Source organism: Pagrus major, chromosome 5 (genome assembly GCF_040436345.1).
Source record: "Pagrus major chromosome 5, Pma_NU_1.0".
Lineage (NCBI taxonomy): Eukaryota > Metazoa > Chordata > Actinopteri > Spariformes > Sparidae > Pagrus > Pagrus major.
Window position 1 is genome coordinate 21107803 of NC_133219.1, and position 19570 is coordinate 21127372.

General features: G+C 40.9%; 2 protein-coding genes across 4 annotated transcripts in view; both read right to left on the reverse strand.

Moving 5' to 3' along the window:
• Positions 1–993: 993 nt before the first annotated feature.
• ubac1 (UBA domain containing 1) lies at positions 994–9492 on the reverse strand. 2 transcript variants are annotated; one of them, XM_073467109.1, is made up of 10 exons: positions 9064–9492; positions 8016–8136; positions 7856–7929; positions 7611–7718; positions 7373–7475; positions 6877–6985; positions 6455–6719; positions 5233–5319; positions 4621–4759; positions 994–3419 (listed from the first exon to the last, which is right to left on the reverse strand). In XM_073467109.1, the coding sequence occupies exons 1-10, from the start codon at positions 9199–9201 to the stop codon at positions 3304–3306; spliced, it is 1260 nt and encodes a 419-aa protein (XP_073323210.1). In that variant the 5' UTR covers positions 9202–9492; the 3' UTR covers positions 994–3303. The 2 variants fall into 2 exon arrangements, with proteins under 2 accessions (XP_073323210.1, XP_073323212.1); XM_073467111.1 differs by having other exon boundaries at positions 3205–3419; positions 7611–7715; positions 9064–9285.
• Positions 9493–10805: 1313 nt separating this feature from the next.
• notch1b (notch receptor 1b) overlaps positions 10806–19570 on the reverse strand; it is a 43290-nt gene continuing 34525 nt past the window's right edge. Inside the window, exons 28-34 of one of the 2 annotated variants that reach the window (XM_073465678.1) lie at positions 17717–17930; positions 17308–17398; positions 16837–16999; positions 15130–15428; positions 13945–14092; positions 13721–13818; positions 10806–13609 (exon numbers count right to left, since the gene is read on the reverse strand). In XM_073465678.1, coding sequence (XP_073321779.1) covers positions 12230–13609; positions 13721–13818; positions 13945–14092; positions 15130–15428; positions 16837–16999; positions 17308–17398; positions 17717–17930 — 2393 coding nt within the window. In that variant the 3' untranslated portion in view covers positions 10806–12229. Of the gene's footprint in view, positions 13610–13720; positions 13819–13944; positions 14093–15129; positions 15429–16836; positions 17003–17307; positions 17399–17716; positions 17931–19570 lie in introns of both variants that reach the window. The other variant, XM_073465677.1, reaches the window with a different exon arrangement.

A 19570-nucleotide genomic window follows, 5' to 3' on the forward strand; every position in this document is an offset into this window, starting at 1 on the left:
TTGACAAGGTTGTCAAGGAAATCATAGATGAGGACCAGGATCAGCCCTCTGTCTCCGGCAGTTGAAAGTAATTGTACGCTCCCTTTGATACGAGCGAAACATCTGTGCGATCAGAGGAGCCCTCTGGTCTTCAGGAAGCTCTGGAGGAGGAGAGAAAAGCCAAAGCTGCTCTTGAAGAGGCCTTGGAAAAGGCAGCATCAGCCAAAGCTCAACAGAGAGAAGCTCTGAAGAAGGAGCGAAAAGAGAAAGACACATTAAACAAAATCATCTCTTCACAGTACTTGATTTGTCGACTTCTACCTTTCATATTTATTGTGGTATAGACTGTCAGCCAGCAGATAAATATGAAATGCAAACCTGACACCTCCTCTCACGCATGGTTCATCTCTCATAATTCAAACACTACCAGAGAATCAATTCAAATCGTGTCTGTGTTTTACACTCCAAATATACACTGATTGAGGTTTGCATATGTATGTGTAAACAATGCAGTGTGCCTTTTCAGAGCACTCACCAAAACGTTAATAACAGGATCCGGTAACTGAAACAGATAAAAGGAATTCAGCCATCATTAATTGTATTATATCTGTGCCTTTCTGACTTTGACATGCCAAAATGTCCCCTATAAGCTTTTCCTGGCTCCAAAACTACCCACCTTTAAACATGGCAGTGTAGATTTTTGGCAGATTAAGTTCCTCGCCAGTCAGAAATTGGTTCTTGATCCTACAGTTGAATGATTGAGCTTCACTCTGGACAATGTTGTATGTGCAGAATTTGACATCAGAAGACTCTTCACATTCATCTGCTGACAGTATACATTTTTTACATATTACGAAGAAGAAGGAATAGGTGACATTTTAACGATTTTAAAGCAGTGATTGTTTTTTTTTCCCTGCATCAACCATTTTAGACACACAACAGACAATGTTTATGTATGCCTAATATACAGTATGTGTGGAGGGGATCTTTAAAGAAAAACACAGATTCCAAAGGTTACAGCCACAAAAAATAACTTTAATGCAATAGTGATTTAGATGCCAGTCGCCGTGAGGCTGTTTGAATGAACAGACTGTGAGAGTATATTGCATAGGTTGTTAATCTGGGACAGTCCTGCATGGAAGCTGAGTAAAAACAATAACCAACAATTCTTCTGTGTGCCTAAGCAATAGTTTGTTTTGTTCTGTTCCTGTTGACGGTTTGCCAAGACATGTTGTCTCCATTTTCTGTGGACCTTTTATCTTTAAACGTACAATCTCCCAACGTTTGTGTCAAGATGGACAGTTTTGTCATGCATACCGGTGCAAAGCATGGAGCTGGTGACACAGCTGGTCACTGTGGCCATGATGAAGGTCCACTACAGTTCAGAAAGTAAGCAGAGAGGCTACCAGAGAAGTGTGTGGAAATCCTCCTTCACTCAAACATGTTGCACTACTTTAAACCACACTGTGACCTCCAGTCCATAAGCAATTTTGTTTAATGGTTTGTAAAAACGTCTGAATCATTAATTTTTTTCACATTTGTAGATTAGCTCCGAGGTTTACTAAAAATGTTATAAATAAGAACAAGTTACGAGTTTGGCTTCGATATAAATAATGTAATAATACATAGTTCAAACAGACACTTCTCTCTAAAAACATTTAAATATTTTCAAATATTGCATTTTTGAAACCATGTCTTGTGGTGTTCTTATTCATAAGCAAAGTTCTACACAGATTAGTTAAAGCCATTTTCAGATGCCAAACTAGAAAGGGGGTGAGCAGAGGTTTGCCATGACAACGGGTTTAGAAAAACAATCTCAGCCTCCCTGAGCAGAAAGTCACATCAATACCACATTTTTAAATATTGAATAAAAACACTCAAAAGCTTGGCAAAACACACCACCCTCCATATTGTTTTCAACTCTCGGTACAACCAGGAGAGGCTATGTTCAGCTTCTCGTAGCTGGAGATTTTAAGTACTCAATGCAAAGGCTAATATTGTGTAACACGCTACCCATTTGCAGTTCACACATCTCTAACACTCAAATCAAATATAATTCTTTACAGGTCAACAGAAGTCCTTGCTATTGCACAGAAATACAGGGTTTTTTTCAATGGGTACAACTAATGACAAGGCAGGTTATATAGTGACATTTTGGTTTGGTTTGACAGCATAAATGTTCATTGCTCTCAAAAGAAAAAAAAAAAAGAAAAGTCAACCAAAAGATCAACACTGGTTGCGCCTCAAATTCTATTATATCTTTTTGTGTATGAAGATGCTCGCACCTTCGCAACGTGAAGGGTAACTTCACCATTCAAAGTAAAGGTTGAAAAGGCAAACCCCTTTTGATTAGGCTCAGCTTCATTTAACATCCCACTACAGCCTCTTGAGACAATACAGAAACCCTTCTTTTAACTTCCTCAGTGCTGCAGTGAGTGATATTCATAGAGGTGAACAAGTGCTAAATGAGCGCAAGATGATAATATGACATTCAAGAGCACATTGACAACAAACACACAGGCCTAATATATAGTTTTCTTGTAAAAACATGACTAAGACACAAACAGTTTAGTGTACAGCTTTCGTCTAAAAAGGCAGAACGTCAAATAAATATTCTCGAAGTGGCTCCAGGACAAATGTTCCCCCTTTTAAACTGAGACTGACTTACAGTGACCTCACAGGCATGAATGGAGAGAGAGAGGTAAATGTGTCTGAAAGCATATTTTTCAATTAGCTAAACACTCAACTTTGACCACCAGCCTCTCGATTACAAGCAGTTTCTTTTGATAAAAACGAGACAAAAGGGGGAAGAAATACAAACAATGATACTGACAGAATTCTTCCACACACTCACCAACTGATGACAAACAAAACTGTAATTGATATTTAAATATTGCAAAACATACAAAAACAGTTTTCTTTGAAGTGTAAACATTAAATTGATGTCTGATGTCGTTTTTGCACATGGAGAAATTATATAAAATAAATCATGTCTGTCATAACTATAAATTGTTCTCATTAAAATGTAAAAACAACATACTAAATCTCCATTTTTATTTTTATTATTATTACTGTAATAATAATGTTTCTGCTAACATTTGTTTTGTATAAGTGTTTTTACTGTACTGTTATAAATAGTTATATGTAGAACATCTTAATTCATAATTTTGACTCCTCCGGCTTTGTCTTTACAAGGCAAAAACAATACTTCTGTCTCTGCCACACATCCATACACACACACACACACACACATACATACATATCCCAGTATGGTCAAACGTACACACAAGCTGCCACAGTCACACGAGGGGTCACCAGGAGGCTCTATGTGCGATTGAGGGTCTGGAAGATTCTGGATATTTGGAGCATGACAGGGCCGGTCTCGGGGTCGTTCATCCACTGGGTGCTGTTGAGAGGATTCTCCAGCATGTCTTCAAACGCTGCACGCACACACAATGCAAAAAATATATTTAATTAAACCAGAGGTGTATAAAATATCTTTAAATGTTAAAACATCTTCTTGTCTATTCTGTCAAGATACTTTCTCTCAGGGTACCTTCACTCTTCTGGTGTTAGTTCTGGCTTGTTTTGGCTTCCCAAGAAGAAGACTTGAAACTAGTGATTGAGACCATGAGCTCATTAGGAAACAGTTTACTAAGTTTATAAATCAAGTGAGAAGTAGGGTCATTTTCTCATAAGCTTACATACAATCAGACTTCTTTTTGAAACCAGTCAATTTGCCCCATGCTGGCCATTGGAAAGAATGCAGGTTTAAGGGACTGCATTGACTTCACCTGGAAGCTCTGCCCATTTATTATACCGTCTATGCCGCGGACCATTCAACCGGAAAGGTGGAGGTCTCAGTGCGCTTGTGTCATGAAAGCAAAATGGACCAACCACAAGAATTTGTAACAGTGAAGTGACTTAAGCATTAATTCAAAAGCTGAATTGCTATTACATCCATCTGCTGATTACAAACTCTTTAAGAAAGTAGTCTTCCAATCTGAATAGCCTATGTTTATGCAAAAAAAATCAGCCAGTAACTACGGTAACACATATGTACATTAGAAAATAAGGAAGAGCTCAAACAAAGGCGTGTTAAGACTGTATCCTACTCTGAGTGAGAACCAAACCTGTGTGGTCATAATCTTGTACTCAACTACTCCTCCATAACATAACAGTCCAAAATGCCCCTTTTCTTTGTCCTGTATGTATCTGCTTGTCACTGTTGATATAAGAGGTGTGGTTACAGTATCGACAAAGGATGCAGTTATTTTGTGCTAACTTTTCTTGGTTTGTTTGCAAAAAGCCAGAAGTAAAATACAATAATGAATCATTTTCTTTTCTCGGTCCGGACAAATTGAACCGTACTACATGTATGAAAGCGCCTTCAGATGTCACACTGAAATTTATTCAGTCTGTCAAGTTCATTGCATTTACTAAATCAGTTTCTTTTTGATCTACTCACGTACCCTATGTCTACTTTAGCTTGTGAATTATTTTATAGAATGAAACTGTAGCTGTGCTCAAGTTGTAGAAAAACACAACCACACTACCAAGTAGGCAAATATGTGAAAGATATTTTTTGGTATTATTCAGGCTAGAATTTTCCTTTAAAGTGTGATTTTCACTAAACTCTACCTAGCAGAGTCTTGGGGTTGGTTAGACCCAACTGGACCACTGGATTCTCCAGAATGGCTTGGAACAGCGGGCTGTTGGTGTCGATGCCTTTGTCCATATCTTCTGGAGAAGGTTTCCTGTCCCCCAGCAACCACTCACACTGCAGGACGGAGAGAAACAGTGACAAACCAAATTCCCTGCCCGTCTAAAAATGCATTGTTATCTTTATGGAGGTCAGGGTACAGGATCAGCTACAAAACAGTGTCACACATTTCTTTTGGCACAGCACTGATTTTGATTTTTACTCTATTGATGAATATTCCTTATACTCAATGCTTAGTTATGTCCAGTATTGTCAAGTTTTAAGTTGTTTTATTGGGCCAAACATGGCCCGTGTAAATGTCTGCCATCAAAACACAGAAAGTGGAATGATTAAGTCAAGTCAATATGATTTCTTCAGCAAAGTTGTGCCACATAAATCTTTATCATCTTCCTGCTAGTGAGTCTGATAAGTCAGTAGCATCACAAACAGTTGGCCAATAAAGGAGCTACCTCTCTAATGTGATACTGCTGTATTTTTTCAGTACTAGCTCTCTGCTCGCAAACTCAGCTGTCTTGGATGTGTAAACCTACCGCAGCATCTTGTTGGTTGTTATTCACCCTCAGAGCATCAACCACCTCCTTTTCATCAAAGCCCATCTCCATCAACGCGATGACAGCCTGCAAAAACAAAGACAAAGACTATGTGTTGAGTTTGAGAACTTCTCTGTCTAATTACAACAACATACAGTTGCAGTCCTACAGAGGTAGACAGGTGTCCTGAGAAAAAAAAATTTTTGTTTACAAAAGAAGTATTTTGCATAAAAATGCAACCACTCAAACGACAGTATGTTACAAAAATGAACTGCAGTGCAAGTGTTTCTTTAGAAGACTTCTGTTTTTGGAGATACTGGGGACCAGCGTTCCTGATATAATATGTACCAGCAATTAACACTTTATCAATAGCACTAGGAAAATTATCCAGTAAAAAGTCTGATAGTGTCACTTAACTACTTTAAATGAGAGCAGGGATTTACGTACATAACAATATGCTCCGGCTTATAAACAGGCAATCATATGAGTGGTTAAATCAAACCTTTTTTTCTCCTGGTCCTTATTAAAAATAGGTCAGTAAACACTGATACTGACTGAAATGAAACAATTTCTTGTGATACATTTTTCAGCTATATCGCCCCTTCTCGGTATATTGAGATCTACAGTCAGGGAAGTGATAAGACTGTGACCACGAGCCGAGTGAGATGAAGAGTTTAAAGGCAGTTACACTTTATATTCATGAGTGCACTTTTCAATATTCTCTGTATCTAGTGAGCTGCATCTATTCATCAGTTCCAGTTCCATGGATAGAATAACAGTGTAGACAGTATAGGCACATCATAATGTTGAAATCTGACAAAATAGTCCATTTACACAGAGATAGGGCTGGGTAAAGACATTTGATTATTCCTTCAATGATTATGTCTCGCTACAGAAAAGGCAATAATCGGAAAATTTCAATCCAATTCTTGATTTTATGATATTCCTTTCATAATTTTGTATGACCGGGCTTGTAAGACTGTTTTAAAAGCAGCAAGTAGTCACCGCATCAAGATGCATCTATTATGTCTTTATTATTGCATTGTAGCACTCTGATTCGGATGAGAATCTTGAGGTGTCTACACAGAGGCCAACTACAGTCACTATATGTAAGTGCAACCCTGCCCTCCACTAAGCAAGTGTGAGCTCCGAGATGAGTTTTATAAAAGTAAGTAATAGCCAAAGTGCCGTATGAAAGATCCAACTGGAAAAAGCCACCCACTCTTGAGTCCGGTCTGAATTCCCGTTTCCTGCGGATCCTCTTGAAGATCTCTGTGAGCTCGTCCTGCCTGCTGCTCTCGTCCGTGCTCGACTGGCTGGAGAGGCTGCGGAGAAGGTTAGGGCCAGAGGCTGAGGCTGAGGGGCCTGGTGTGGCGGCCGCTGTGGCTCCTGCTGCCCCGGAAGAGTCCTGGCCGGGCAGCGGTGCATCTACAGAGGGGTCATCTACGTGCTCAATAAGCCACTCCATTGCCTGTGTCACTGACATGCTGCAGAAAACGAAAGGATGAGATGAGAAAAAAAAAAAAAAGGTTTCTAGGATGATTACACTATAGCTGATTTGACAATGGATAAATGCTGCAGACATACTGCGAACACTTTGTCTCATGCTGTGAGCGAGTTGTTATTAAACCAACTCGGACTTACTGGTTCAGTCTAAGAGCTTTGATGGCTCTGCTCTCAGGGAAACCCATCTCTGTGAGCTGCTGAAGGGCCGTTTCATCCACCCGATCCTCTTCATCTTCATCCAACATTGCTATAAGACAGAAAAACACAAAGAGATCAGAGTACAGAAACTACAGCTTGGGCTACATCTGTGAAATGTCTACAAGAATTATCATCAGGAGCTTTTCTTTCAGGTAACAACACATATCAAAGTATTGCTCAGATATCTAAAACAAATTGCATTGAGCTCGAATGCAAAAACTAAATAGTATATTAAGTTAGAATATAAAATATCTCATATCTCATTTTGTCAGAGTTTTACCATTAAATACACTCTCTTATTAATTTAGACAAGAAAAACAACTTCTCCCTCTTCATCATAAAAAAGCTGTATATATTCTTTTACCATCTTAACATTCCTAACTGTAGGACTATTGATATAGATTTGGAAATTGTTTTAAGGGATTGTAAGCTTTACCATTGGCCTTTTTAAAGAGTTCAACAGCATCAGGGTTCAAGGCAAGAAGCTTCTGGGCGACTTCAATGAGAGAAACCAGGATTTTTCTTAGCTCTGTCTGAAACTGGAACACAATGAAAATGCATAACATCTTTAATACATTATCAAGTTTTGAATGATTTAAACTGGTTGAATAATTCTTATTCACAGAATCTGCATGTTAGATTAAAGATAAATCCATTCCTCCAAGGAACCTTACATCTCTGATGTTATGCTGTGTAACGGTGCGGTCAGTGTGACGCGTGGAGAGGCTGGCGGTGGCTTTCAAAATTGCTTCCTTGTCTGGAGCCTTGTTATCTTGTTTCTTCTGTGACGAACGGGATAAAGAACAAGAAGAGATTAAGATAAGAACACCACATCTCGGATGCTGGTTCTGCAGATTTTAATCATAATGAGGAAGAAATGCTTGCAATTTTAATGAAACCAAACATCAATGAAGCTCACCTTTTCTTCCGAAGTAACGTCTGCCATCTTTGGAAGGGTCGGTGGTGGTCTTTTCTTAATGAGCAGCAAAACTTCTATAAAATATATGAAACACGGTCAGTTCATGGAACACAGTGTAGGATTGTCATGATCTCATAAGGAATCAAATAGTGTTACATACCTTTATCTTTGAGATTTTCATCAGCGACAGTTTTAGTGTCAGTGAGGACTCTCTCTGTAGCAGCATGTATGAGCTTATGGTGGGTAAGTGTTTTGGGGTCTTCTAGACTTCCATGCACATACTATAAACAAAGCAAAATGGAAAGTGTCTCAGAAAGAAACAGCCAACAGTGGGGATGCAACTATTGAATGTTTTCATCATCATGTAAATGCCAATTCTTTTTCCAACTAATTATTCAGTCAAAATGTTAAACATCAGTGACACTGATGTGGTAAATGCTCATGTTAAAGATGCCAGAACCAGAGTACTGGCTGCAAGTACAATTTTTTTCTTTGTTGATTACAATTTTTCTAGATCCATCAATTAGTTGTTGGGTATATAACATGTCAGAAAATGGGGAAAATGTGAATAGTGTTTCCCAAAGCCCAGGTGACATCCTCAGATGTCTTGTTTGGATAAGATATTCAGTTTACAGTCACAGAGGAGTAAAGACAATGTGAAATATCACATTCAAGAAGCTGGATCACAGAATTATTTTTTTTTAAATGGTTTATGGACTACACTATTACTTTAAAAGGCAGTTAATCAACTAGTTGAGGTGGCATAGAAACATTCAGACTTCAGCTTTTATCATTATGTCTGTGCCAATGTGTTGATGTTACACAAAACATGTCACTGAATCTTTGCATTTCCCAAGCTGACATGAGAAGCAAACATTAGACTACCACTGGGGCTCATGGTATAGAGGCCATAGATGGAGAAGTGAGATGGGCTGTGTAATAATAGACGGCCAGCAAAGCAGTAAAGCTCTGTGGCTTGTCACTGGGAACAGAAAAGGGGCATAGTCGGACTGTTAGCTAGCTTGAGAGGGGTAGCCAACCTGCTAAATTATAAATAGCAGAGTCTACCCAGTAGCTATAAATACAAAGCCAGTGACACTGACACTGACAGTTTACACAGAGGGCATGGTGGACCTCAAACACCCCAGGCAGAGGAGTGACAGGACAGAAAAAGCAACAAGGGAGACACAAACAAGCCCCAAACCTACATGTTTCAAGCACTTCTCTTTTAGTTTTTCAACAGTGGTGTCTTCCGTGACCTCCTCCAACCACTCCGTGCCGTCCATGGTGCAGATGTGGATTTTCAACACTTTCCCGGCGAATATCTTCTCCTCCTGGACGAACATAGCTGCAGCCTTGACAGTAAAGAGTACCAGTCCAGTGACGTTAGCTAGCAGCAGTTGCTATGTGCTCCTGGCAAGCTAGCGTGCTAACGTTAGCACCCAGCTAGCCGTCGTTCTGTAAATCCGCCGACAACAGGGCAAGAGCAGGCGCCGATTAGCTGAGGGCCATTTTCGGGTTCCTGTGCGGGTTTGCGGTGCGGTGGCAACCGGTTAGTTCTGTGACCACCAAGTTGTTTATAATTCCCAGCGAGCGGACAGGCAGCCAGCCAGCGAGTACCCTATTTTTACTGTAATGTTTGAACTTTGAACTTCGACGATGCGACTCCCGCTGCATCATGGGAGTCGTAGTTCCTGTGAGTTACTGTCTATTCCAGTGAAACTGGTCCAGAAAACTCACCACAACTTTAATAACACACTGACAATAAGGCGTACAACAAAACTGTACAACGTCAGCATCCACGGTATTATCCTAAAGAGGCACTAAGTAGTTTTGAAGAAGAAATTCAAACTCAGAATTTAAATATTTATTATATTAATGAGGTAATAATACAAACTCTGAAACATTTATCTTTCCCATAAGTCAATAAACAAGCTTTTCTCAGAGGAAAATAACTGTTTGAAGCTAGAAAGGTGGCAGGGTCCGCCAAATATAAACAAAATAAAACAGTATGAAATTGTGTTGTACTTTAAGGTCAGTTTGTTTGTTCAGTTTATTTAGACAGTTTGTTTAGGCATTAAAAAAAATTAGTCAATTAAGATCTTTCTCTTTCGACTAAAATTTCTTCCCCAAAACTACATAGTGCACCTTTAATCTGTGATATGCAAGGCAAAACCTGCATTTGACCAGAGGTCTTTGGCTGTCAACTGATTTGTGCTAATTTTATTGAGAAATTGTTTTGTCTCAATTAATTAATCAGCAATTTGGTCTAAAAATGCCTTTAAACTGTGAAAATGTCCATCACAAGATTACTACTTCAAATGTCTTATGTGGTCCCAGCAATATTGCAAAACCCGAAGATATTCAGCTTATAATGATATAAAAGAAATATATACAGAATATCCTCACAATTAAGACCCTAGACGCAGAAGATTCTGGTCCTTTGCGAGAAAAAAATGGTAAATTAATGGGTATTAAGAAGCAATTAGGAACTGAAGAATATTTGGGACCAGTATCTCATTTTTGCCCTGGGCACTTCTAGCGTTTTAATTCCTCCATGAATCATGCAAAGATTGCTTTGTTTAGTTTTGTCCTGTTTTCATGAGCTGCAGAAACTATACACTTCTGTAGTTGAGTGCGTTATGATAGTCATAGGTAGTAATTACCACCACTACAAGGTAAGATATTTGTACTTGGCCTCTTCAGCAAATATAAGATGAATCAATGAAACTCTTCAGTATATGAAGAAAAAGGTCACTTTTATCTTCAACTTAAAAATCTAAAGACATATTAAAACTTACGTTTTTATCCATAGCTATCAAAGGAATGTGGTTATCGCACTAGATCTATCATTATTGAGCTAATCCCATTGTTTCATGCAGTGTTTTGAGGCGATACTGATCATTAAAGATCTTCAGCTGTAATTTAAAGAAATAAAAGACAGTTCTCATAAATTCAAGACACACAGGTGTCCTTTATTATGACAAGAAACATTTTTACAGATTGAAAATGAAAAGGGGAAATACATTTCTTGCAAATTATAACTTTATGAAAGGAAAGAAACATATTGCAGATATTACAATTCCACTACAACCTAATATTTTTTTTAAGTTATAACATTTTGCAAACTATACCAGGGAGCGTCTCAAAAAGCATCGAAGTGGACACAGCTGAGAACTTAGCCAACAGTCAAAATGTAACCAAACATTTTATAATATGCACAAATAGTTGCCTCAGTGGATTTTTATGTGTAACAGAACAGTAAATAAATATGAATTTATAAAACCTCAATATTTATGTATTTTCCCTTTTTATGAGAAAAATGCCTCCTAACAATATATTGTATCTATTCGTATATAGTTCAAATTTATTTATGCATAAGGGACAGTAAAATACAAAATATATATTCTGTTCTGTTTGACATTTTAGAGGCTGTTGACTGGTGCGAGACCTATCAAAATTGCATGCTTAAGACATCAGATTTCTTAAACAAAATCTTGCTTACAAGGGAAATGCATAACATATTTACAAAAGGAAGAACACAGCCATAGGCTCAAACTAATAGGAGGGAGAGGGGACATGAAGTTTCCTTTTCCCTCTGGACAACAACATACACTGTGGCCGACGGGCCAGTTCTCCAACAGCACAGGACTAACAGATACTCAAGCCTGCTTTAACCGCCAATCTCCAAGATGGCTGTATACTGTACAACATATCACATCTCCACCACATCTCTACACGAAGGCAATCAAATCTAGAGGCGCAACATAATGTTGTTCCATTGACTCAAGACATCTAGTGAGAACAATCGCAGGATATTTAAAAGGGGAAAATTGTGGAAAACAGCGGTTCTCATGTGTTATCATCAACTGACTAGAATATTTCCCACACTTACAACAAACTGAAATAACACTGAAACTTAAATGTGCTCCATAAAATGCCCCTTAATCACGAGTTTATTTATAAACAAGATTATACAAAAAAATAACAAAATATAAACAAAGATGGAGAAATCATATGAAAAAAGGCAAATACTAAAAGTCTTTAAGGAAATAAATACCCAGTGTGTATGCTGAGGCTTCACTGCAGAAAAGAAATACTAAAAGAAAAGAGTCTGTCTAAAGGACTTTCTCTGTCCTGCGTTCGACCCAGCACCATGGATCCCCGAAATTTCTGTAAGCAGGCAATGCGTATAAATAAGGCATTAATAAATAAAAAAGAATGGATGAAACACAGGTGTTGCTGTTAGTATAAAAGCGTATAAAAAATCTTGTTTACAGCTTTGCCCTTTTTCTATTTTTTCCACAAAGAGTGCTTTCTTTTTTTTATAAAAAAATATACAGCAGCTCATCTGGGCGTAAAGATACAAGCTTCTTATTTGAACTGTTCAGGTATATGTCCGATCTGAGACTGCATGCTTGTCGGTGGACTTGAAATGCCCTCTGACCAGTCGGACATGTTGGAATGAGGAGACGAGCTGGACCACTGATCGGGGGAGCCGGGGGAGGGGGTCAGAAAGGGGTGGTCGGGCACCTGAACCTGATGGTTTGGGGTGTTGTCCATGGGGCCCGAGTAGCTGTGCTGGGAGGGCGGTGTGAGGAACTGAGTGCTGGGCATTGATTGGTTGATGGTGGAGGTCATTATCTGGGTCTCCTGCGGCAGGATGGTGTGGATGGGCATGCTGGAGTTGCCTGTGCCCTGCTGGAGCTCCGGGGAACTGAGCTCCCCACTGATGAAGCTCTGGCTGTTGGTCGTGTTTGAGTTCTGGTGCTGCAGCTGGATGCTCTGTTGTTGCTGCTGCTGCTGCTGTTGGAGCTGCTGCAGGTTCTGCATCTGCTGCATCTGCTGAGTCTGCTGCTGCATGATGTGGGGCTGTGGACCCAGTCTGGTGCTCTGGATCCCCTGGTAGTTCATCATCTGAGACAGGCTGGCAGTGGGGTGGCCGTTGTGGAGGGAAGTCATCAACCCGTGCTGCCCTGCCTGGTGCAGACCGCCCTGACCACCTGGAGCTCCTCTCAGGGGGTTGAACTGGCCTGGCTGGCTCATGCTGCCGTGCATCCTTGACAGCCAATCACACTGGCCGTTCATGCCGCCCTGGCCGCCGGCGCCAGACACAGGCAGATGGGTGAGACGTGGAGGCAGCGGGTCAAACTGCATCCGAGCCAGCTCCTGCTTGTTTGGCATCACCATGTGGTTCACAGAAAGGTGTGGGTCAGACATACCCTGCAGATGATTCAGGGCTACAGATGGTGACTGCTGGAAGGGTGAGGTCATCATGGGCGGTGAGGCCACATCAGAGACATATCCATGTGGAGACTCTAAAGAGTCAACTGGTGACAGAACAGCTGAGCTGTCCAGAAGGTTCCCAGACTTCCCGTCCTGTGAGTTCTTCTTCTTCACCTTCATGTCTTTGCCATCCTTACAGCCGATGCCCTTGGCGCTGGGCTTGCGTGCCTTTTTGCCCTGGCCTTGACCTTGAGGCTGGGGCTGCTTCATGCCGCTCAGGTAGCCATTGGGCGAGCAGATAGGGGGTGACAACGTGGTGCTTAGAGACCCTCCGTGCATGTGAGGACTTCGTACCAGATTGTACTCATCCATCAGCCGCACAATGTCGTGATGCATTCTCTCCTGTGCAATGTCTCTGGGTAGCCGGTCCATGTGGTCGGTTATTTCTCTGTTTGCAAAGTGGTCCAGTAAGACCTTGGCAGTCTCGTAGCTTCCTTCCCTGGCAGCCAAGAATAGAGGGGTTTCCTCCTGAGGCAGACAGAGAGGAGACAACATGTTAAGAGATTCACAAAGCGGAAAGATGTTTCACTATTGTTTTACAGAACTAAGAGGGGGGATGACACAGATTGTTTTTTTTACCTTGTTGTTTTGCATGTCCTTGTTGGCACCATTCTTCAGAAGCACAATTGCAGCTTCCACGTTATTTACAGCCGCAGCCCAGTGTAGAGCTGATTTACCTGAAGAGACAAAAACAGGGTGATTAGATCTAAAGTGTTCTTTTGATTCAACATTTGACTACATTCAGCCGTAAAACATAATGATTTTTAGGCTCATATTAATGACAGAAAACACAGAAATATTACCGAAATCATCGATTGCATTGACGTCGGCGTGACAGTTGATGAGCTCCTCCACCATGCCCTCCACCGCCAGCCTGGCAGCCAGGATCAGGGGTGTAGTGCCATCATGCATGCGGGCATCCAAGTCCGTGGCACGGTTCCTTATCAGAATCTACAGAAACATACAAAAATACGTCAATCATTTTGACTTAAACATGACCTCATTAATACTTCAAGGGCTGGCTTAAATCTTTAATGAATGTACAATTTATCCTGTGAGTAATTTGAAGGAATTATAACTTCTAGTGATTCTGGTCTGCAGTGGTACACAGTGAGGTTGTCAACTGTACAACTGCACTTTATATATCCTTATTGCTCTTTTAATATTGTTTCTTTTAAATATCAGGGAGTGCCATGGTATTTTCATTGTGTACTGTTGTTTTGGCACAGCAGCACAGAGACAATACAGTTTCTTGAATCTTTCTTTTCTTTCTTGGAAAGTATTGATTCCTTGATACTTTTCTTGACCATGAGTTTAAATGATACAATACACGCATTTGATAGTGTATGGGATGTATGTTTTTGAAATTAAAAAAGTCAGTCAAAACATTTGAAATAATAATTTCATAGTGTTAAAAGTGCCAAAGCTATTAGATTAAACAGATCTACAATTAAGATTTTCAACCCACAGGTGCACAGATAATACCATTATCACAAATGTGTTGTTTGTGTTCAGTGACGTTTTCTTTATCACCTATAAATCACTTACTAGACCCGTGTGCAGGTTGTTAATTTAAAATAAAAGGAACAACTTATACCAGTGTGTGTGCCTATAGAACGATTTCTTTATGCCGGGGTATCAAAAGAACAGTTCAGTATCGTTTTTTACACTAGTATTGTATTGAAAAACACAAATTCTGGTATTGTGGAAACCTTAGCATACAGATTATTTGAAAACTACACTTTTAGGGCTGCAATTAACGACTGACTGTGAATTGAACAATTAATTTAGTCCATAAATTGTCAAGAAATAGTAAAGAAAAATTCAGTTTCCCAGAGCTGAAAGTGACATCTTCAAATTGTCAAATTCTGATATTTGAGAAGAAGGAATTTTGCCTTAATAAATCACTTAAACGGACTAATCCCTAATTTCAGCAATACTTTAACTAAACCACCTAATGACAATATTTTTGGCATGTGAGGACCCACCTGGAACACCCCCTGGGCATCAGCTGCCACAGCAGCGTGCAAAGGCGTCCTGCCCATGTTGTCCTGGATGTTGGCGTCAGCGCTGGCCTCCAGCAGGCGTTTGGCGGCGTCAGAACGAGCGTAGCGGGCAGCCAGGTGAAGAGCGGTTTCACCTGTGCGGTCAGTCTGGTTGTGAAGGTTTGCACCCTGGTAGATGAAGTCGTTGATCACGTTAGCAGAGGCGTCCTCCTCTTCCTCGCTGTTGCCTGTTTCTAAACCTCCCCCGCTGCAGGATGCAATCATCAGCGGTGTGAATCCATCTGGACAGAGGAGGGGAGGGGTTTATGAAAGAAGGTAACAGACTGCATGGTCAGCACAGCATAGGCCCAGTGGCTGCTGCAAAAAAGACAGGAGGCTGCACTTCAAAGCAGCGGGCAGATCAAAACAAAGCAACAAACAAATCGAATGTGGATTTGACACTTTTGCCTGGGTTGAATCGTTACAGCTCTCTCCTTTCGATAATGGATTCTGATCAAGGCCCCGGCACAGCAGAAGCTTCAGAAGGAAAGCGAAGCTGGGGGGATAGAGGCCGGGGCTCGCTAAAGCTAGGCTGCTGCAAAAACGAAGCATTAATATCTAACTGTGAGAGGCAGCTCAGTCAGTCGACTCGAATAGGTTTTCTCCTCTTCAAAAGGATAGCAAGCCCCAGATCTCGCAGATTTGGTCGATTCAAGTGCATCGATCCACGACGGGGAAAAAAGTGTGCTCTCAAGTTGTTAACCCCGTTACTTTGATTTCTCGTAGCTTTTCTTCAGGGAATTTGGCACTTACTACAAAACTGGGTTTTTGCATTCGATGCCTTCATTGTTTTTATAATGAGGAATAGAAAATAAAAAACACAGAGGCCCATTACTGGTCAAATGATTAATCTGATCAGGAATCAGTGTTTCCCCCCAGGCGCCTGGCTTCCAGCTGGCTGCTTTGAAGAAGATCCTTTACCCTGAGGACATGGGGCTTTAGCAACTCCTACATGCGCGATTACACACACACACACACACACACACACACACACACACACACACACTAGAAATGTGAAATGCTCACTCAGAAAAGGCATGAATCAATCCAGACACACATACAAACACTAGAAAGGTGAAATGTGTGAATCAAGTCACACCCACACACCAACACACACACGCACACACCTTGCTACCTTCAAAACGTTGAGTCAATCTGCTGAATCTGTCATTCCCGACCTTTTAAAGCTTGTGAGCCCTTAAAATTCTTAAAAGTTGCGGAATTACTGTGCACATCAGTTGTGAGCGCACTTTTGCTTTTTCATATTTGAAGCATTTTTAGAGGTGTGAAGAGAGAAAACTATCTGCTACGTCACAAGAAAAAAACAATAAGAGGAAAGTCAGAAAAAATGGAGCTAATTTTGTGCAACATTAATATAGTTATTCTTTCTTTTACCGTTAATCGTCTTGAATATATCACAATTTCTTCTCAAAACTGATTCCATACATATTTTCACTCACAGTGACAGCTATGCTGACAGATGAAACAATTACATTTAATATTTTTGTAACATTTTTGGAATATGTATTGTTCCTTATAAAGACAATGCAGTCATCCAGAATAAAAAGCGACCAAAATCCGCTGATTCTGCCCACATGCGTTGGCTCAGAGCTCCCTAAGGCAACAGTAAGTAAGTGATCAGTCACCCACCTGGTCCCCGGACATTGACATCCATGCAGTCGTTCTCAATCTCGCCCTGAGGGGGAGTGGGAGCAATGGAGGGGATGCGCAGGTCGGCGGCATCCAGGTGCTGCTGGGTCCACTGGCGGTGGTCCGTCTGGTCGTCTCCCTCCAGTATAGCCTGCTCGTCAAACTGCTACAGCAGGGACAGCAAGAAGTTAGATGACTCAAACTGGGCTTGAATCCAATCAAATCACAACATAACAAAAACACACGTTAAGTTAGTATTAGGTAGTAATTCATATTAAATAAATTGTAAAATCATTTAACCAAAGCCTTCAGAAATATTGAAAAAGCACAAAAAAGTTATTTTCAAATCCCATACAAGTCATTTTAAGATTTTTGTAGGATATTGCTGTAAAAGTTGTAAAAAATAAATAAAAAAATATAATCCTACATATCTAAAATATCCATTGCCGTGTAATATTTTTGTTTTCTTACCCTGAAGCGCTTCGCATCTGAAGGTTCGTCTTCTTCCCAGTCATTCTGGGTGACATCCATGAGTGAAATGTCCGAGGTGTTTTTCAGTGGCCTGTGAAGACGCAGAAAACCCAGTAAAAATCCTCGTACTCTCCTGCTTCCATCTCATCCGAGCCACTCACCAATAATGGTGCAGCCGAAAAACAAAAGCATTGATTAAATCCATACCCCACCCCCCTGCCCCACCAAGTCAATTAATGTGCACCTAAACCTGCTATATCATTATCATTAATGATCCAGTCGAAACCCCCCTTTCCCAAATTTATCTGATCACCAGTTACACCCATTTTGTCCCTCAGAACTGGCCCTTCACCTGACCCACAAAGAAACACGTACTGAGATGACACCGAGCGAATAAACTGAAACTTACTTTAATCCCACTGAATCCTCTCCGACAGGCTCGCGTCTCTTCTTCTTGCTGGTCTCTGTGGTCTTGAAGCCCTCGGGGAGCCAGAGGCGCCCGTGCTCATGGCGGCGCTTTCGGGCAGCCACCATCCCCACTCCGAGAAAGGCCAGTATCCCTATGCCGCCAAGGACCAGGTAGATCGGGTAGAGGTCCTTAGAAGGATCGGGGTCGACGCCGCCTGGTAGGAAAAGGGACAACATGGTCAAGATGGGCCGGGGAGCGGACATGGACCAGCAGAAGATAGACCAGGACACCCAGGATCAGCCTGAGTGTTCGCGCAGAGCTAGTCCGGCTCTTCTTCGCCCCACGGTTCCCACTCCAGAACACACCGCAACCAGCAGTGAGCGCCAGAAACTGACTGACGATCCTCACCGTTTGTAAAGCTAGCTTCTACTATCTATTCAGTAATAATCAGAATTGCTAACCACTTTTCATCAAAAAAGGAAAAAAAAAGGGATGGGGCGTGATAAAAAAAAAGAGAAAAGGGGAAAAAAAGAACACCACCACCTCCTCTCTCCCTTTTCAACCCAGGGTACCAAGAGACAACTTTACCATTTCTTCTTTAAGAGAAAAAAAGGAGGGGGATTAATGAACTTCAAATTACTGCACGCGCTTTAAGCTGTAAAGACGAAGGATTTATTAGGATTTTCAAGATAACAAAGACTCCCAACTTCTAGCACACTCCCGATCAATTTTTCCCCTTCTCTTTTTTTTCCACTAACGATTTTGAAATGATAAACTCCCCCAACCTAAACCCTTAGAGATGCATTAAGTCCTGGTATTACATTCAGCGAGGTGAAGGTTGCAGCAGCCCCTCACACTGTGGGATGAAGTGCGTGTGCGTGCATGTGTGTGTGTGTGTGTGTGTGTGTGTGTGTGTGTGTGTGTGTGTGTGTGTGTGTGTGTGCGAGTGTGTTATCTGTGGACGTATATGTGTACATGTCTATGAGAGGAAGCGAGATAGAGAGTTATATAGTGTGAGTAGGGGGCTGGATGAGTTGATTTGCAGCAATTAACCATTTTGGTGCCTGAAGCCAGTGGATTTACACTCTGAGGGAACGATTGATTGTTTAGGCCATGAGATTCACAATTGCATTTGTTCACCGCTGCATAACAAATACACAATCAAAGAGCGCTAGGGTTAGGACCTGACCAGAGGGCACTTTCAGTTTGAGGCGAGCACGTGTCTTATCCAAGTGTGTATTTATGTGTGGACGCAAGAGCAATGATCAAACCAGGAGTTTTGCACGTTTTAGCCTTTTAACTACAAATCACATTTATTTTACATCACAATTAATCAACCTGACTATAACCCTAGTAATCAAGATGCAAATCTTTCAGTTGGGGTTTCCATTCTTGGCAGCTTTCGTTTCCACTTGCATGAAAATCAATTACGAGACTCTTTGAACTTGTTTGAGTTCTGTAACTGTCAGAGAGAAAATCCAATTTGCATCAGAGTTACATTATTGTTTGATGTTGATGCAGGCTGGAAATATTCATCAACAAATCCCACCAATTCTGAAACCACCAATACGTTAGTCCTCTCTAAATAGTTTGCAACTTCCCTTCCTCACTGCATGTGTGGCAGCCTCGAGGTCATCTTTCTTTAAAAGAACATACAGACAGCTAAGCACTGCGGTTTTCTTACTCAAGCTGAGCTGTGACAGTTGTAGTTGATCAAAAGAAAATGAAATACCAACTGTTTTGAAAATTGATGTATTGTTTCAGTAATTTTTCAAACAAAATGTCAAACATTTGCTGGTTCCAGCTTCTTAAGTATATGAATTTGATGATCAATCAAGCCTAACCCAATATCAA